This window comes from Podarcis cretensis (genome assembly GCF_951804945.1).
Source record: "Podarcis cretensis genome assembly, chromosome: 11".
NCBI classification, from domain to species: Eukaryota; Metazoa; Chordata; class Lepidosauria; order Squamata; family Lacertidae; genus Podarcis; species Podarcis cretensis.
Genome location: NC_137180.1, coordinates 35,332,277 through 35,345,302, shown reverse-complemented (window position 1 = coordinate 35,345,302; position 13,026 = coordinate 35,332,277). Strand labels below are relative to the sequence as shown.

General features: G+C 44.8%; 1 protein-coding gene across 1 annotated transcript in view; it reads left to right on the top strand.

The window, feature by feature from the left end:
- Nucleotides 1-13,026, top strand: part of MRPS27 (mitochondrial ribosomal protein S27) — a 56,348-nt gene that overhangs the window by 41,200 nt on the left and 2,122 nt on the right. Inside the window, exons 9-10 of the mRNA XM_079995722.1 lie at nucleotides 4,609-4,751; nucleotides 6,706-6,852. Coding sequence (XP_079851848.1) covers nucleotides 4,609-4,751; nucleotides 6,706-6,852 — 290 coding nt within the window. The remainder of the gene's footprint in view (nucleotides 1-4,608; nucleotides 4,752-6,705; nucleotides 6,853-13,026) is intronic.

Genomic DNA, 13,026 nt, shown 5'->3' with positions numbered 1-13,026 from the left:
CATAGACCATGTCCGTTGAGGGAACCATGAGCAAGGCCACCTGGTACGGAGTGTGGGTGAGTGTTTGTGTAATTATTCTTTAAGTCATGGGTAGTCAAACTAAGGCCCGGGGGCCAGATCCGGCCCAATCACCTTCTAAATCCGGCCTGTGAACGGTCCAGGAATCAGTGTGTTTTTACATGAGTAGAATGTGTCCTTTTATTTAAAATGCATCTCTGGGTTATTTGTGGGGCATAGGAATTTGTTCATTATTTTTTTTCAAAATATAGTCCAGCCCCCTCACAAGGTCTGAGGGACAGTGAACCGGCATCCTGCTGAAAAAGTTGGCTGACCCCTGCAAAGTTTAAGTACTTGAATCCTTAACCAGGACTAGTTGGGTTGTCTGTTTTTGTTTCTATTATGTATTTTTTGTTTTTTATACAGTGGTACCTCAGTTTAAGTACTTAATTCGTTCTAGAGGTCTGTTCTTAACCTGAAACTGTTCTTAACCTGAAGCACCGCTTTAGCTAATGGGGCCTCCCGCTGCTTCCGCGCCGTACTGCCAGAGCACAATTTCTGTTCTCATCCTGAAGCAAAGTTCTTAACCCGAGGTACTATTTCTGGGTTAGCGGAGTCTGTAACCTGAAGCGTATGTAACCTGAAGCGTATGTAACCTGAGGTACCACTGTATTGTGATTTTATGCTGTGAACTGCCCTGAGATCTATGGGTGTAGGACGATATACAACGCCAATAAAAAATAGTAGTCCTTGATAGCTGTGTCCTCTATTAATTTGTCTAATCCCCTTTTAAAGACCTCCAAGTTGGTGGCCATTGCTACATATTGTGACTCCCAATTGTGCTGTGAAGAAGTCCTTTCTTTTGCAGTTTTCAAACTACAAGCACCATGAGATCCCTGGCAGTAGATGAAGCTCTAGGCATCATTTGCATCTAAGATGAGTCCTTGTGAGGTTTCTTCTGTATCAGACTAAGACCCTTTATTCCTCAAGAAGGGTGGGAGAGCAGAGCACCAGCAGAGGTTTGGTGTGGCGTTTATTTTGAGTTGGGCCAAGCTTGAAGGAGGCAGGACCCCGCTCAGAATGGGACCAGATTTTTCAGGTTGTGGTGCATTTTGAATTCACACCTTTAAAAACTTTTTCTATCCCTAAAATAAAGAATGCTTTCCCAAAGTTTCCTAATCACCAGAATACCAATAGCAGATATAAGAAGCTATATATATTGTCCGGGAAGGGAAGGGAAGGGTGTCAACTCAAGAGCAACTTTTCATCCTGTTTCTCCACATGATTCCATAAACCCACTGAGATTCCACACCTTTTTTTGGGGGGGAGGGTTAATTCTGAGGCTACAGTGTCTGAAGTCCCCTGTTTCAACACCCTTCTTACGTTGTATTATGATTTTATTTCATACAAGGTTAAAAGTCCATGAAAGTTTTGCTCTTCTCCATTCCTAGCTGTTAATGGCATGTTTACCCTTAGGTGCAATACAGTTTTAGTCAAAAAAAAAAGTTGGATAGTTGCTCTCTCTCTAAGTTTCACAGCTTGTTAACAATGATAATAATGCCCGTGGCAGGTCAGGAGGAGGGCGCTGATTCTGATTTTACCTGACTTTAAGACAAAACTGCATCTGCAGTAGGAACCAAGATGAAAACTGCTGCAAATTGGCAGAACTGTTGGTTTGCTTTTCGCTTTAGCTATTGACACATAAATGCATTCCTCCCCTCTTTGGTTACTGCAGACGTATGTATGTATGTATGTATATTTAAATATAGCCCAAATAATATGGGAAGGCGTTGCACTTAGCAAATCATTTTACTGTTGTGTGCTAGTGACCCCGCTGACATTGAGATTCAGAAGATCAAAAGCTATTTTCTGCTATGTCACATATTCTGCAGTCTTGCCAGCTCTAATGGACTAGACCTCTGCAAAGAGTGAAAGATGTCTGTGGGCATAGACTGGCCTGGAGCACCTTAGCAGTTTATATTTAGCCATCGCCCAATGAGCATTTGTTTGCGCACACATTCCCGTGCTTCTCTGTGGCTTCCCTGTTTGGGGAAGAGAGATGAAGGTGTGTCACAGTGGTTTTCATTGTTAGATGTACCTTTGTGATTAACGTAGACAGTTAAAGGTGATAGAAACTCCAGTAAGAGAATCAAGGCCACATCTGAAATGTTTAACATCAATTATTGGGTTTCACCAGAAAGACAACAGCAAGGGGTGGATCCTGCTAATAAATAATCTTAGGTTAGCCATTGCTCAGGTTTTAATCCATGCGTAGTTTAGGATTACTTGAACTGTTACAATTTTCATACGCAGAAAAGGTCTTTCAATATAGTAAAACAGATACCATATTTTCCCCTCTATAACATGCAGATTTTTTTCTCCTAAAAAGTAAGGGGAAATGTCTATGTGTGTTATTGAGCGCATGTGTGGTCCCTGGAGCCGACTGGCCCGAGTGCATCACACATTTTCTTCAAGGGTCGTCTTCGTTGCGACCAGCAGAAGCCAGGGAAGTGCTTGCTAGGAGGTTTGGCCACTGCAGCCCGACTGTGTGTTTGCTAGTGTGTGTGCTTTGTGAGTGTGTGGTTGCCTGTGTGTTTGTTCGCTAGCGTGGGTGCTTGGAGGGAGTGAGAGAGTGATTGACTGCTGCATCTTCTCCTGCAATTTGCCTTTTAAAAAATTGGAAGCAGCGGGTCAGTAAAAACCAGCTCCGAAAGCCCCATTTTTCCCTTCTAAGGCTGCAGCTCGGCTTTGGGAGCCCTGAACCCCTGCCTTGTTCTTGAGGGATCTTTGAGGTTTTCCCTTTAGCTTTAACCCAGCCCCCTTATTTTACCAGTTTATCTTCATTCTCGGTGTGGTAAACTGATTGCAGGCAGCCACACGTGCGTTCGAGCCTCCCGAAAGAGAAAGCTGTTGCTTTCCTGCATTCTGCCTCAGGGTCTTACTGCCCACCCTCTTCTGTTTCGTTACTGTGTTTGCTCAAACGGAACAAAGAGCAGAGAAAACCCCTCCCCTCCAGGCAAGCAGAGGGGAAAGCAGAGTGTCCTTCATTCTAACTCCTCTCCGTGCTCCGGTGCTGCTGCTGCTGCTGCTGCTGCGTCTAGGGACTCGCAGGCAACATGCAAGTGGGGGGGGGGAAGAGACAGAGAGCGCGAGCTGGGTGGGTGGGGGAACTTTTGCCTTCCTTCCCTCCCTCCGGTAAAACCCCTCTCCTGCATTCTTAGCCAGCTGCTTCTCTGCACACGCCTCTCGGTGCTCCTTGTCCCTTCTATGTTTTTCCTTCCCTCCCCACTTAAAACGTGGTTACAAAGCATGGATCCACATGGATCCTCAGGTCTTTGCATTGGGTCACCCCAAATTCACCATCAGATCACATAGCATGTCCATGGCTACAGCCTGCACCAAAAAAATCATGCACCCACTGTTGCCTGGGGCTGCAATGGTGCAAAAACGTGGTTACAAAACACAGATCCACATGGATCCTCAGGTCTTTGCATTGAGTCACCCCAAATTCACCATCAGATCACATAGCATGTCCATGGCTACAGCCTGCACCAAAAAAATCACGCACCCACTGTTGCCTGGGGCTGCAATGGTGCAAAAATGTGGTTACAAAGCACAGATCCACATGGATTCTCAGGATTTTTGCATTGAGCTACCCCAAACTCACCGTCAAATCACATGTCTGTGGCCACAGCATGAAGCACAAAAATGATGCATCCACTGTTTCATTCAGAATTTTTTTTTCTTGTTTTCCTCCTCTAAAAACTATGTGCGTGTTATGGTCAGATGCGTGTTATCGAGCGAAAAATACGGTATTTGCCTGAAGACATCTGTGTAACTTCCTGCGCTTGGGAAAACAGTAATATGTGTTACGGCTCTTGGTGCTATGAGTATACAATAATCAAAGAAACCAAATATTGTCTCTAGGTAATAAAGGACGCTAATATGTCATGTGCAAGTTAACACTACCCTCCAACTCCCCTCACCATACAACTAGTGTGAATATTTTGAACATTGTTTGGCTCTTTCCAAGTTCAGGAAACTTACAGATATGATCAAGCAGAGAAGGAGACTAAGGATTCCCACTCCTCTAGCTGAAGCCTCCATGTGAGGTAGTTCTTGAGGTCTACCTGACCCTCTGGAGGGGGTTTTGTTGTGTGTTTGGGGGGGATAATGTGGCAAGAAAGAGACAGGAAGACCCCATTGTTGCTTTTTTGACTGACTTCTACTCATTTTCCAGGTACAAACAATGACTATGTGAGGCCAAACTGAGGTGGGAATGAAAGCAGAGGTTTAACTCTTTCCTCCCACACCATTGTCCTGACAAAACTCTTCCCTTGGTGCTGTGTTAATAGCAAACAAGTGGAGATTTTCATCAGGACCCCAGCAGGGGAGAAAATAATTTAAGTTTTCTCTTCCAACATGCTGTAGCCCCAGTGAAAACCAAGGCGCTCTGGATGTGCTGTCCAAGTAAAGACACTGACGTGATTCACAGTGATGTGTTTAGCATCTCGTCTACTTTGAGTATGGGAAAGCTGCTTCCAATTTTAACGGTGCTTTCTACTTTAAATAATGCAGTAACACTCACAGTGTCTGTTTTAATAATAACAGGAAAAGTGGAGCTGCACAAGGGGCTACGAGCTGTGTACCACAAAATGCCGCTCATGTGGACCCCCGGGTACCTGAACAGAGCCTTGCAAGTGATGGAGAAAGTGATGTTGCTTCCTGATGATACAAAGCTCTGCAAGGAAGCTGTAAGTGGAGAACTGTTGTTTTACAAAGCAGGGCCTTGTGCATTTTTGAGAAGAGATCCTATGGGTTTTCAAAGGAGACCAGCAGCCTAGTGGCTACTGCTGTTTGCCCTGATGTTTTATGTTGCTCAAATTTCTGTTGAACTGATTGCATTCAGTGGCATTTTTCTTCACCTTGAGGAGGAACATCCTTTCCAAAAGACTAGAGGTGCACACTTAGAAAGGGCAACTTTTCACTTTTCAGCTTCTTGCTTCTGCTTCTGACTTGGAGGGTGCCAAAGAGGCAAAGTGCCTGGCAGAGTTTTCCTTTTCACCCTCTTCTCCTCATGTAGTGGGGAGAATAAAAAACAGTATAGATTATTTATTTATACTTCTGCTAAGCAGTTTACAATTTTTTTAAAAAAAACCTAAACATATAAACTCACCCATAAAACAATTCAGAACATTAAAATAAACAGCCATTGTTGAAATGTACAGTAAAACAACCCTGCTGAAAGAGTTAAAACAGCAAATAAAGCAGGACGTTCAAATCAGGGCATCAGGGGAATGCTTGTCTAAACAGGTTTGTCTTTAGGAGCCCATGGAATGCCCATGCTGATGGGGCCTCTCATATTTCAGCAGGGAGAGTAAAGTTAATAGAGAAAGATTTCCCCTTCCAACTTCTCTAGAGTTGTATGAAATAATCATTTCTCCTGTTGGCATGCATGGGTGGGGAACCTCTTTCAGTCAGGGCCGCGTTGCTTTTTGGGCATCCTGCATGCCAGTGATGATCAAAGCCAGAGGCAAGAGTGAGCAGAGACAGGCATGCAACTCTTATCTTTGTGCAGTAGGAAACATGCCAGCCATGTACACACACAAACCCAGGCAAGCAAGAGGCATTGTCGCAGATCAAGGGCACATTCCAGCCAAGCGAAACCACTGGAGGGTGTGCAGAAGGGCTGGAGACGAGTATGGACTTGGCATGGCCCAGGAGAGTCCTGGAGAACCACATCCACCGTACTCCTCACATGGCCTCATTGAGTGACCTTGGATGTGGCATTGACACCAAGGGAACAGGAGCTACTAGTGCCTTGCAAGCTTCCTGTTCTTCTACATTTCTGCCTTTTGCCCTGCCCCCCAGGTGGCTTCCATTGCAGAGTCAGCTCACCCCCATCCCACCCAGGCCTGCCTTTCTCTCCTGTCCAGTATCAAAGAGAGGGAGCCGATAGATGAATCCACTGAAAATCAAATGAATACAATGAGCTCATGATGCATTTCAGCAAAACAGGAATTGAGATGCCAGCTGGCTTTATATAAGTGTACAATAATCTCTTCCAATATACATGTAATAATTGTGGAATATCAGTAAGAGCCTATGTGACCTGTCCAGAGCCAATCATAAAATCAATAGTAATTTCAGAAAGGCTGGGCTTAATCATATAGCTTCTCTCACTAACTTTGGCCACTGTGCAGGCACTTCAAAAGAAAAACAAGACTCGCCTTTAATTTCCCAGGGTTTCATTTCATAGCAATGGTAAAATAATTCACTGCTGAAGCTATCAAATTATGTTTTTTGTTTGTGCCTTTATGGTTTTCAAGTTTATGCATTCCTTCTCAGAGACCCTGAGCAATTTTTCTGCAGTAGGACCTGGAGAAAAAAATGTGCAGCCTTAATAGGACAGGAAAGTCTTGAATTTGAAAAAACAGTGAATTAGAGTATTGTCTGCTTGGCCTTCTGTTTATGACCCTCTAGCACTGTTGCTCTTGTGTGATCAAATTTGATCCATAAAGGTTAGAAATGCCCCTCCTTGTTTAAACTAATAGGTGGTATTCTCAGGAATTTTAACAAGAATCCAGAAGCTGCATAAAAAGGCCCACAGGAGCAGTATATTGACCATCCCTGCAATTTCGGCAACAGTGATGCCCTTCAGTTTTTCTAAACAGCACTTATTATCTTTTTCTCATTTCTGTTGCAAAGATTGATGTCCTGGCAGCCACTTTGCAGCCCGTCCCTGTGACAGAAGTTTCCCCGGAGGACACCAAGGACTCAGAAGAAACACCGAAGGAAGCGCAATCGGAAGAAGCAGAGGTGTCACGACTGCCTGAGTACTTGAACCGATTTGGGGTATGCAGCGTCTCCGCTTCCCCTCTTCCCAGCTGGTTTTAATTAGCATTATTGTCTGTAGCAAAAAGGAAAAGAGTACACCTTATTCTGTGATACCAAGGCTCCATTGGTGTCCCACCAGGAATGCTATTGGGGCTTTTGGATGCTGACATTGAATTCATAGAATAATAAACTGTCAAGCTGGAAGGGACCACCAGGGCCATCTAGTTCACCCCCCGCCATGCAGGAATCTTTCGCCCAACGTGGGGCTCGAACCCACGACCCAGAAATTAAGAGTCTCATGTTCTACCAACTGAGCTATCTTCTTACTACTTCAAACTGGAAATTGCCTTTCTAAAACGTGTCCTTTGTCTGCTGCCTGGCTGCAAGGATGTTATGTTTGCATTTCATACATCAGACTTGGTAAGCCAAACTCCTGCTAACTAAAATGGAGTGTCACTCCTGATGAGTTGCTTGGTCTTGCACTATCTCTGGCATCTATGGGCACAGCTTAGATGCATTCCCCTTTTTGGGTCAATGCAGGTTTAATAGGTCTTTCCCCCTTACGCAGCCTGCTAATGACTGTAAGAAAGTGGTTGCAATTTTGGTCCTGTGTTTAGTTCTAAGAAGGTCCACTAAACAAGTAAATGAGATGGTTTGCCTGGGGTTTTTGTTTCGTTTTGAGGCCCAGCCTTTTCTTGCATTCCCTTTCCCTCATTGTGGTTTTTGCATGATTTATTGCCCTGTCACTGGGGAAAGCACCCTTTTATAGAAATGGCACAGAGAGTATTCTACAGATTTATACCTACAGTGTTGTTCTAAGGATCTGTTCTTTGGTGAGATGTTTGTGTCTTGGCAGGTTTGCTGAATGAAATGTGCAGCTCAATCTGGCATATGTTTTCTCGAAAGTAAACCCCACAGATTTCCATAGGACTTGCCACATAGAGACTGAGCTAAGCATCAGGAAATTTCTCCCAGTTCAAATCTTGTCCCTGCCATGAACTCACTAGGGGAAATTTGTTTTCTCTCAGCCTCAGTTCCATGCTCCTTCCATCTGCAACCCTTACAGAGATGTTGTGAGGATTACAGCTAGATATAGTAGTACTACAGACTACAGATTACAGCTATAGTGCATGTGAAGAGAGCTTGAAGACTGGAATGTATTATACAGATGTTAAGCCTTTTTATTGGGTGTGCATAGGAATGTAGGCTTTGTTTCTTTCTGAAATGAATCAGGGAGGGACGCTTGCAAGAAAGTTCTCTGATTACATCGTAGAGGAGGTAAAAAGAAAAGCCTTTTATTAGTAAGCCTGTAAGAGACCTGGTGGACTGGTTAGTGTAGGCCAACAGTAGATGATAAGGAAGCTTTCCCCCCAGGGATAAAACGTGAGAACAGGGATGGGGAGCCTGTGGTCCTCTTAGGTTTTGAGCTATATTATATACATTACCCCTTGCCATTGGCCATGCTGGCTAGGACTGATGGGAGTTAGAGTCCCACAGCATCTGGAGAGGCCACATGTTTCCTGTCCCTGGATTAAAGCTATATAGTTAGCATTATATTTTGTGTCTTTTGAGTTCTGCACCATTTTGCCCAAGTAATACTTTTTTCAGCTTGCAAATGCATTGCCAGCCTACAGAAATGTGATAGTCCGCCCACCGCTATGCCTCTGTCACAAGACAAGCAAGCAGTAGGTTTGATAACATGCATGCTTGGAAGGAATTGTAGCTTCTAGTGACTCAGTACGCAGCTGATTTTTATGATCTACCTCTAATTATTCTATGAGCAGCTTCTACCAGGCCGGAAACACTTGAAGCTGAAAGGTCAGGAGGAGGGTTTGCAGGATCATTCCATGCCCCTTCCCTGAAATTTCAGGGAACCTTTCGTTAAAGGTAAAAATATGTTTCTGTTCCTCTTACTTGTCGAGATTAATGAAAAATGTGGAGGCCACATTCTTCCCAATGACACAGTAAGAAGCTGCCTTGCATTATTTCTATGCTAAGGAGTGCAAGGCATAAGGATAACTGTCAGGGTATAGACTAAACTTAATTTTTAATATTTATAAATTTAAAATGCATTTTGTTAACGCTTTATATAGTTGCATAACTTTTTCATCTATTTTGCTACTGGTATTTGGGCTCTGGGTCTTCTGCACTGATCCGCTCTCCTCCAGACATGCCCCTCTAGGCCCCCTCATGGCAGAATGGTCTAGCTCTCTGTCTGGGAAGATTGCTCAAAGCCATGTCTCTCACACTCTGCCCACAAAGCCCAAGGAATAGCAACAGAAATAGCACAATTTAAAAAATGAGACTCAGATAGCAGTTGAGCAAGGTTTAATGGTATGTTTGTTCAGCAAGATGCCCAGCGTGATGGCTCAGTTCCTTTCCGAACAGGGTAACTTTTCTAAACAGGATATAATTTCCACTAAACTAAATACAGTTCTTCTTCTTCTAAATTTGCATTATATTATTTGTGCAAGGGTACAGTCCCCTGCTATTGGCCACTGAGATGTGCAAATACTTTTATGTCAGGAGAGTGAAAGGCTCAAGAAGATTACTTACGGAGTGGGGGAGGACTAATGGAAATTACTTCGAAGAAAATAAATCTGGTGGTTGGTTTATGCAGCCTCAGCCCTGCAGCCAGAGACGAGCTGGAAGTGATCATCCCATGCCGGCCTCTCATCCTCAGATGGACCACTATGTTGTTTTTAAATTTTATTTTAAATAAAATTGTAGCTGCACTGGCCAATTCCATTGCAGTCCCCAACAGCTCCCCTTGCCATTTCAGTGAACCAGCACAGCCTATCTCAGAAGCAGTCTACCTATTGGCTTGGAGTAAATTCCTGTCCTACCTATGGCAATATCCCATGCGTTATACGGCTTAGACTTATTGCCACGTTCTTCCTACCTTATTTACCACTTCCTTCAAGGCAGATGGTACCTTCCCCTCCTCCAATGAAGCATTCTTCTTTGGCAATCGCTCGTAGCCGAGTAAGATTGTCTTCCATAAACACAGTTTTCACAGTGAGTCCATAAATGACTGTCCATAAGTGTCCTTCCACAGTGGGGACACAGGTTTCCGGGCGGGAGTTGATCACAGTGAGGGTTTGCCAACTATGCCTTCCTCTTAGCACATTTCTCCCTTTCATCCTGAGTTTGAGCGTCTTAATTGCCCCCTGAACCCACCCAGCCAATTCCCTTCAGCTAGTTCAAAAGAAACCTAGATGGACAGGGGTCAAGGGGGAACATCAGTGCTGTAGACACACCTCCATTGTACCATGGCATCCTGCTGCGTCTGGATTTTGTCCTTAAAGTTTCCTGGAAGTTTGTTAGAGCAGATTGCTTAGAGTGTGGATAACAGAAGTACACAACAGCATTCCTGATGCTTCAGAACTGCATCTACTTTCACTTTTCTAAGCGTTTTTAATCAAAAGTCCTAGAAACTTTGCTGTTTTGCTTTCTTTTTTAAAAAAATATCGAGTCATACAAAGCAAGGAAGAATGCAGCTAGATCAAGACACATCAAAGAAGCATTTTGGTTAAATGCGTTGCAGACTTTGTATGAGAAATCGGGTTGGCAAAAATGGAACTCCACAGTGCCATCTGGTGTCACAGTATTAGAATGCATAAACAACACAAATAAAGTCCCATGGCAGAGTTATACACAGGTGGCTTCCAGCCAGCCCACCTAAAACTTGTTTCAGTTGCCATTATGTATCATTTCTATAGAACCTGCCAGCATACGAACTGGATTTTCCATATTCCAGTGATACTGCTCTGAAACACTCCAATATGGTGCAGTTCTCTTGTGAGTCTGGCCAACTCTGTGCATTTGTTTATCTTCGGGTTTTGCTCGACTGAATTCATACATACTCTGTTGCTTCAGCAAATAGTTTGCTGAAGGTCAATGGTCCAGAATATGACAAAATTGCTCCTTCCCCGTGGGAGCTGCCCGATGATGTTTCCTTGGGTGGGAGGCCCAAGCAGTGATTGCATAATAGTCAGTTCTGCATTGCAGCGGCTACAAAGCTTTAGCTCTCTTCTGCGTCCAGGCCCCATGCTGGAGGGTGGTTGTGAGTAAACATGGAGATGGAAATTGCATGGCTTATGGAAATTATAGGCTACATGAACTAAGAATGGGGGGAGTGGAGAAGCCCAGGAGGTCTTTGAAACAGCCTGTGTGGTAACTCTTGTTGACAGCAGGAATTGCAGTCTAGTGATACTCTCCTTAGTAGAACTGCCCTGTGGTTTGACAGGTTTTCCTCTTCTGTGTTGCACATGAATCTCACAAGGGTGGGATAGCAGGATAGGATTCAGTTAACTAGTCTCGTTAGCAGATGCCCACACAAGGACTTCTACTATTGTAATGGGGCTCCCCCCCCCCCTTTCCTGGCTCAGGAGGGGAAACCCTCAGGGAAACTCCCCAGGCCAGCATGCCATGTGTAGGAGAAGGGGGTTGTTTGATCTGCCAAGCTGAAAAGCACACACTAACAGAGGGATTGTCATAGCACTACCTTGAATTCCTTCCTCAGGCTAGAACTGGGGAGACCAGGTTCAAGTCTCTACTTTGCCATGTTGTTCACTGATTAACCTTTGCTCAGTCACTATCTCTCAGCCTAAAGAAGATAAAATGGAAATGGGGGAAGATTGAGCAATTTCCTAGCGCTCTGGGTCTTCAGCTTCCATTGGCCCTTGACATTTGGCTATGCTGACTCCCCCCCCAAAATTAGATTTTATTAAAGCTTGGGGGGAAATGATCTACGAAAGTTAATATCAAAGGCTCAGTATCTTTTTAGAATACCAAAGATAAACTTATCTAAGCAAAAACACAAGCCAAAAAAGGAAAGGAAAGAAGAAAAAGAGAGGAAGGGGAAAGGGAAAAGAGGAAAGGGAGAAAAAAGGAGAATAATAATAATAAATAATAAATTTTATTTATATCCCGCCCTCCCCAGCCGAAGCCGGGCTCAGGGCGGCTAACAACAGTAAAACAGTACAACAGTACAACACAACACAATACTCTAAAATCATTTATTATAAAATTAATTCAAAGCAAACCACTGGCAACCATTGGGCCAGAGCTCCGCGAAGATTGCCGAGGGAGGGAGTCAGGCTGTGCCCTGGCCAAAGGCCTGGTGGAACAGCTCTGTCTTGCAGGCCCTGCGGAAAGATGTCAAGTCCCGCAGGGCCCTTGTCTCTTGTGACAGAGCGTTCCACCAGATCAGAGCCACAGCCGAAAAAGCCCTGGCTCTAGTTGAGGCCAGCCTAACCTCTCTGTGGCCTAGGACCTTCAAGATGTTTTTATTTGAAGACCGTAAGTTTCTCTGTGGGACATACCAGGAGAGGCGGTCCCGTAGGTACAAGGGTCCTAGGCCGTATAGGGCTTTAAAGGTTAAAACCAGCACCTTAAACCTGACCCTGTACTCCACCGGGAGCCAGTGCAGCTGGTATAGCACCGGGTGAATGTGATTTTGCAGCGAGGACCCCGGAAGGAGTCTCGCTGCAGCATTCTGCACCCGCTGGAGTTTCTGGGTCAGTCTCAAGGGCAGCCCCACTTAGAGTGAGTTACAATAATCCAGTCTGGAGGTGACCGTCGCGTGGATCACAGTGGCTAGGTCAGGGCGAGAGAGGTAAGGAGCCAACTGCTTAGCTTGGCGGAGATGAAAAAATGCCGCCTTTGTTATATCTGCAATCTGCGCCTCCATGGAAAGGGAGGTGTCAAAGATTACACCCAAATTCTTAATGGACGGTGCTGGCACTAATTGCGCCCCCGCAAGAGATGGGAGTTGCCCCCCCCAATCCCATATCGTCCCGTCCCAGCCACAGGACCTCTGTCTTCGAAGGATTTAGCTACAACCGGCTCCCACGTAACCATCCAGCCACAGCTTCCAAACATCTGGCCAGTGTGTCTGGGGCCGAGTCAGGATGGCCATCCAATTCTTCATCTGCCAGAGATAGATAGATAGATAGATATATATATATATATATATATATATATATATATATATATATATGGTAAAGGTAAAGGTACCCCTGCCCGTATGGGCCAGTCTTGACAGACTCTGGGGTTGTGCGCCCATCTCACTTAAGAGGCCAGGGGCCAGCGCTGTCCGGAGACACTTCCGGGTCACGTGGCCAGCGTGACATCGCTGCTCTGGTGAGCCAGAGCCGCACACGGAAACGCCGTTTACCTTCCCGCTGG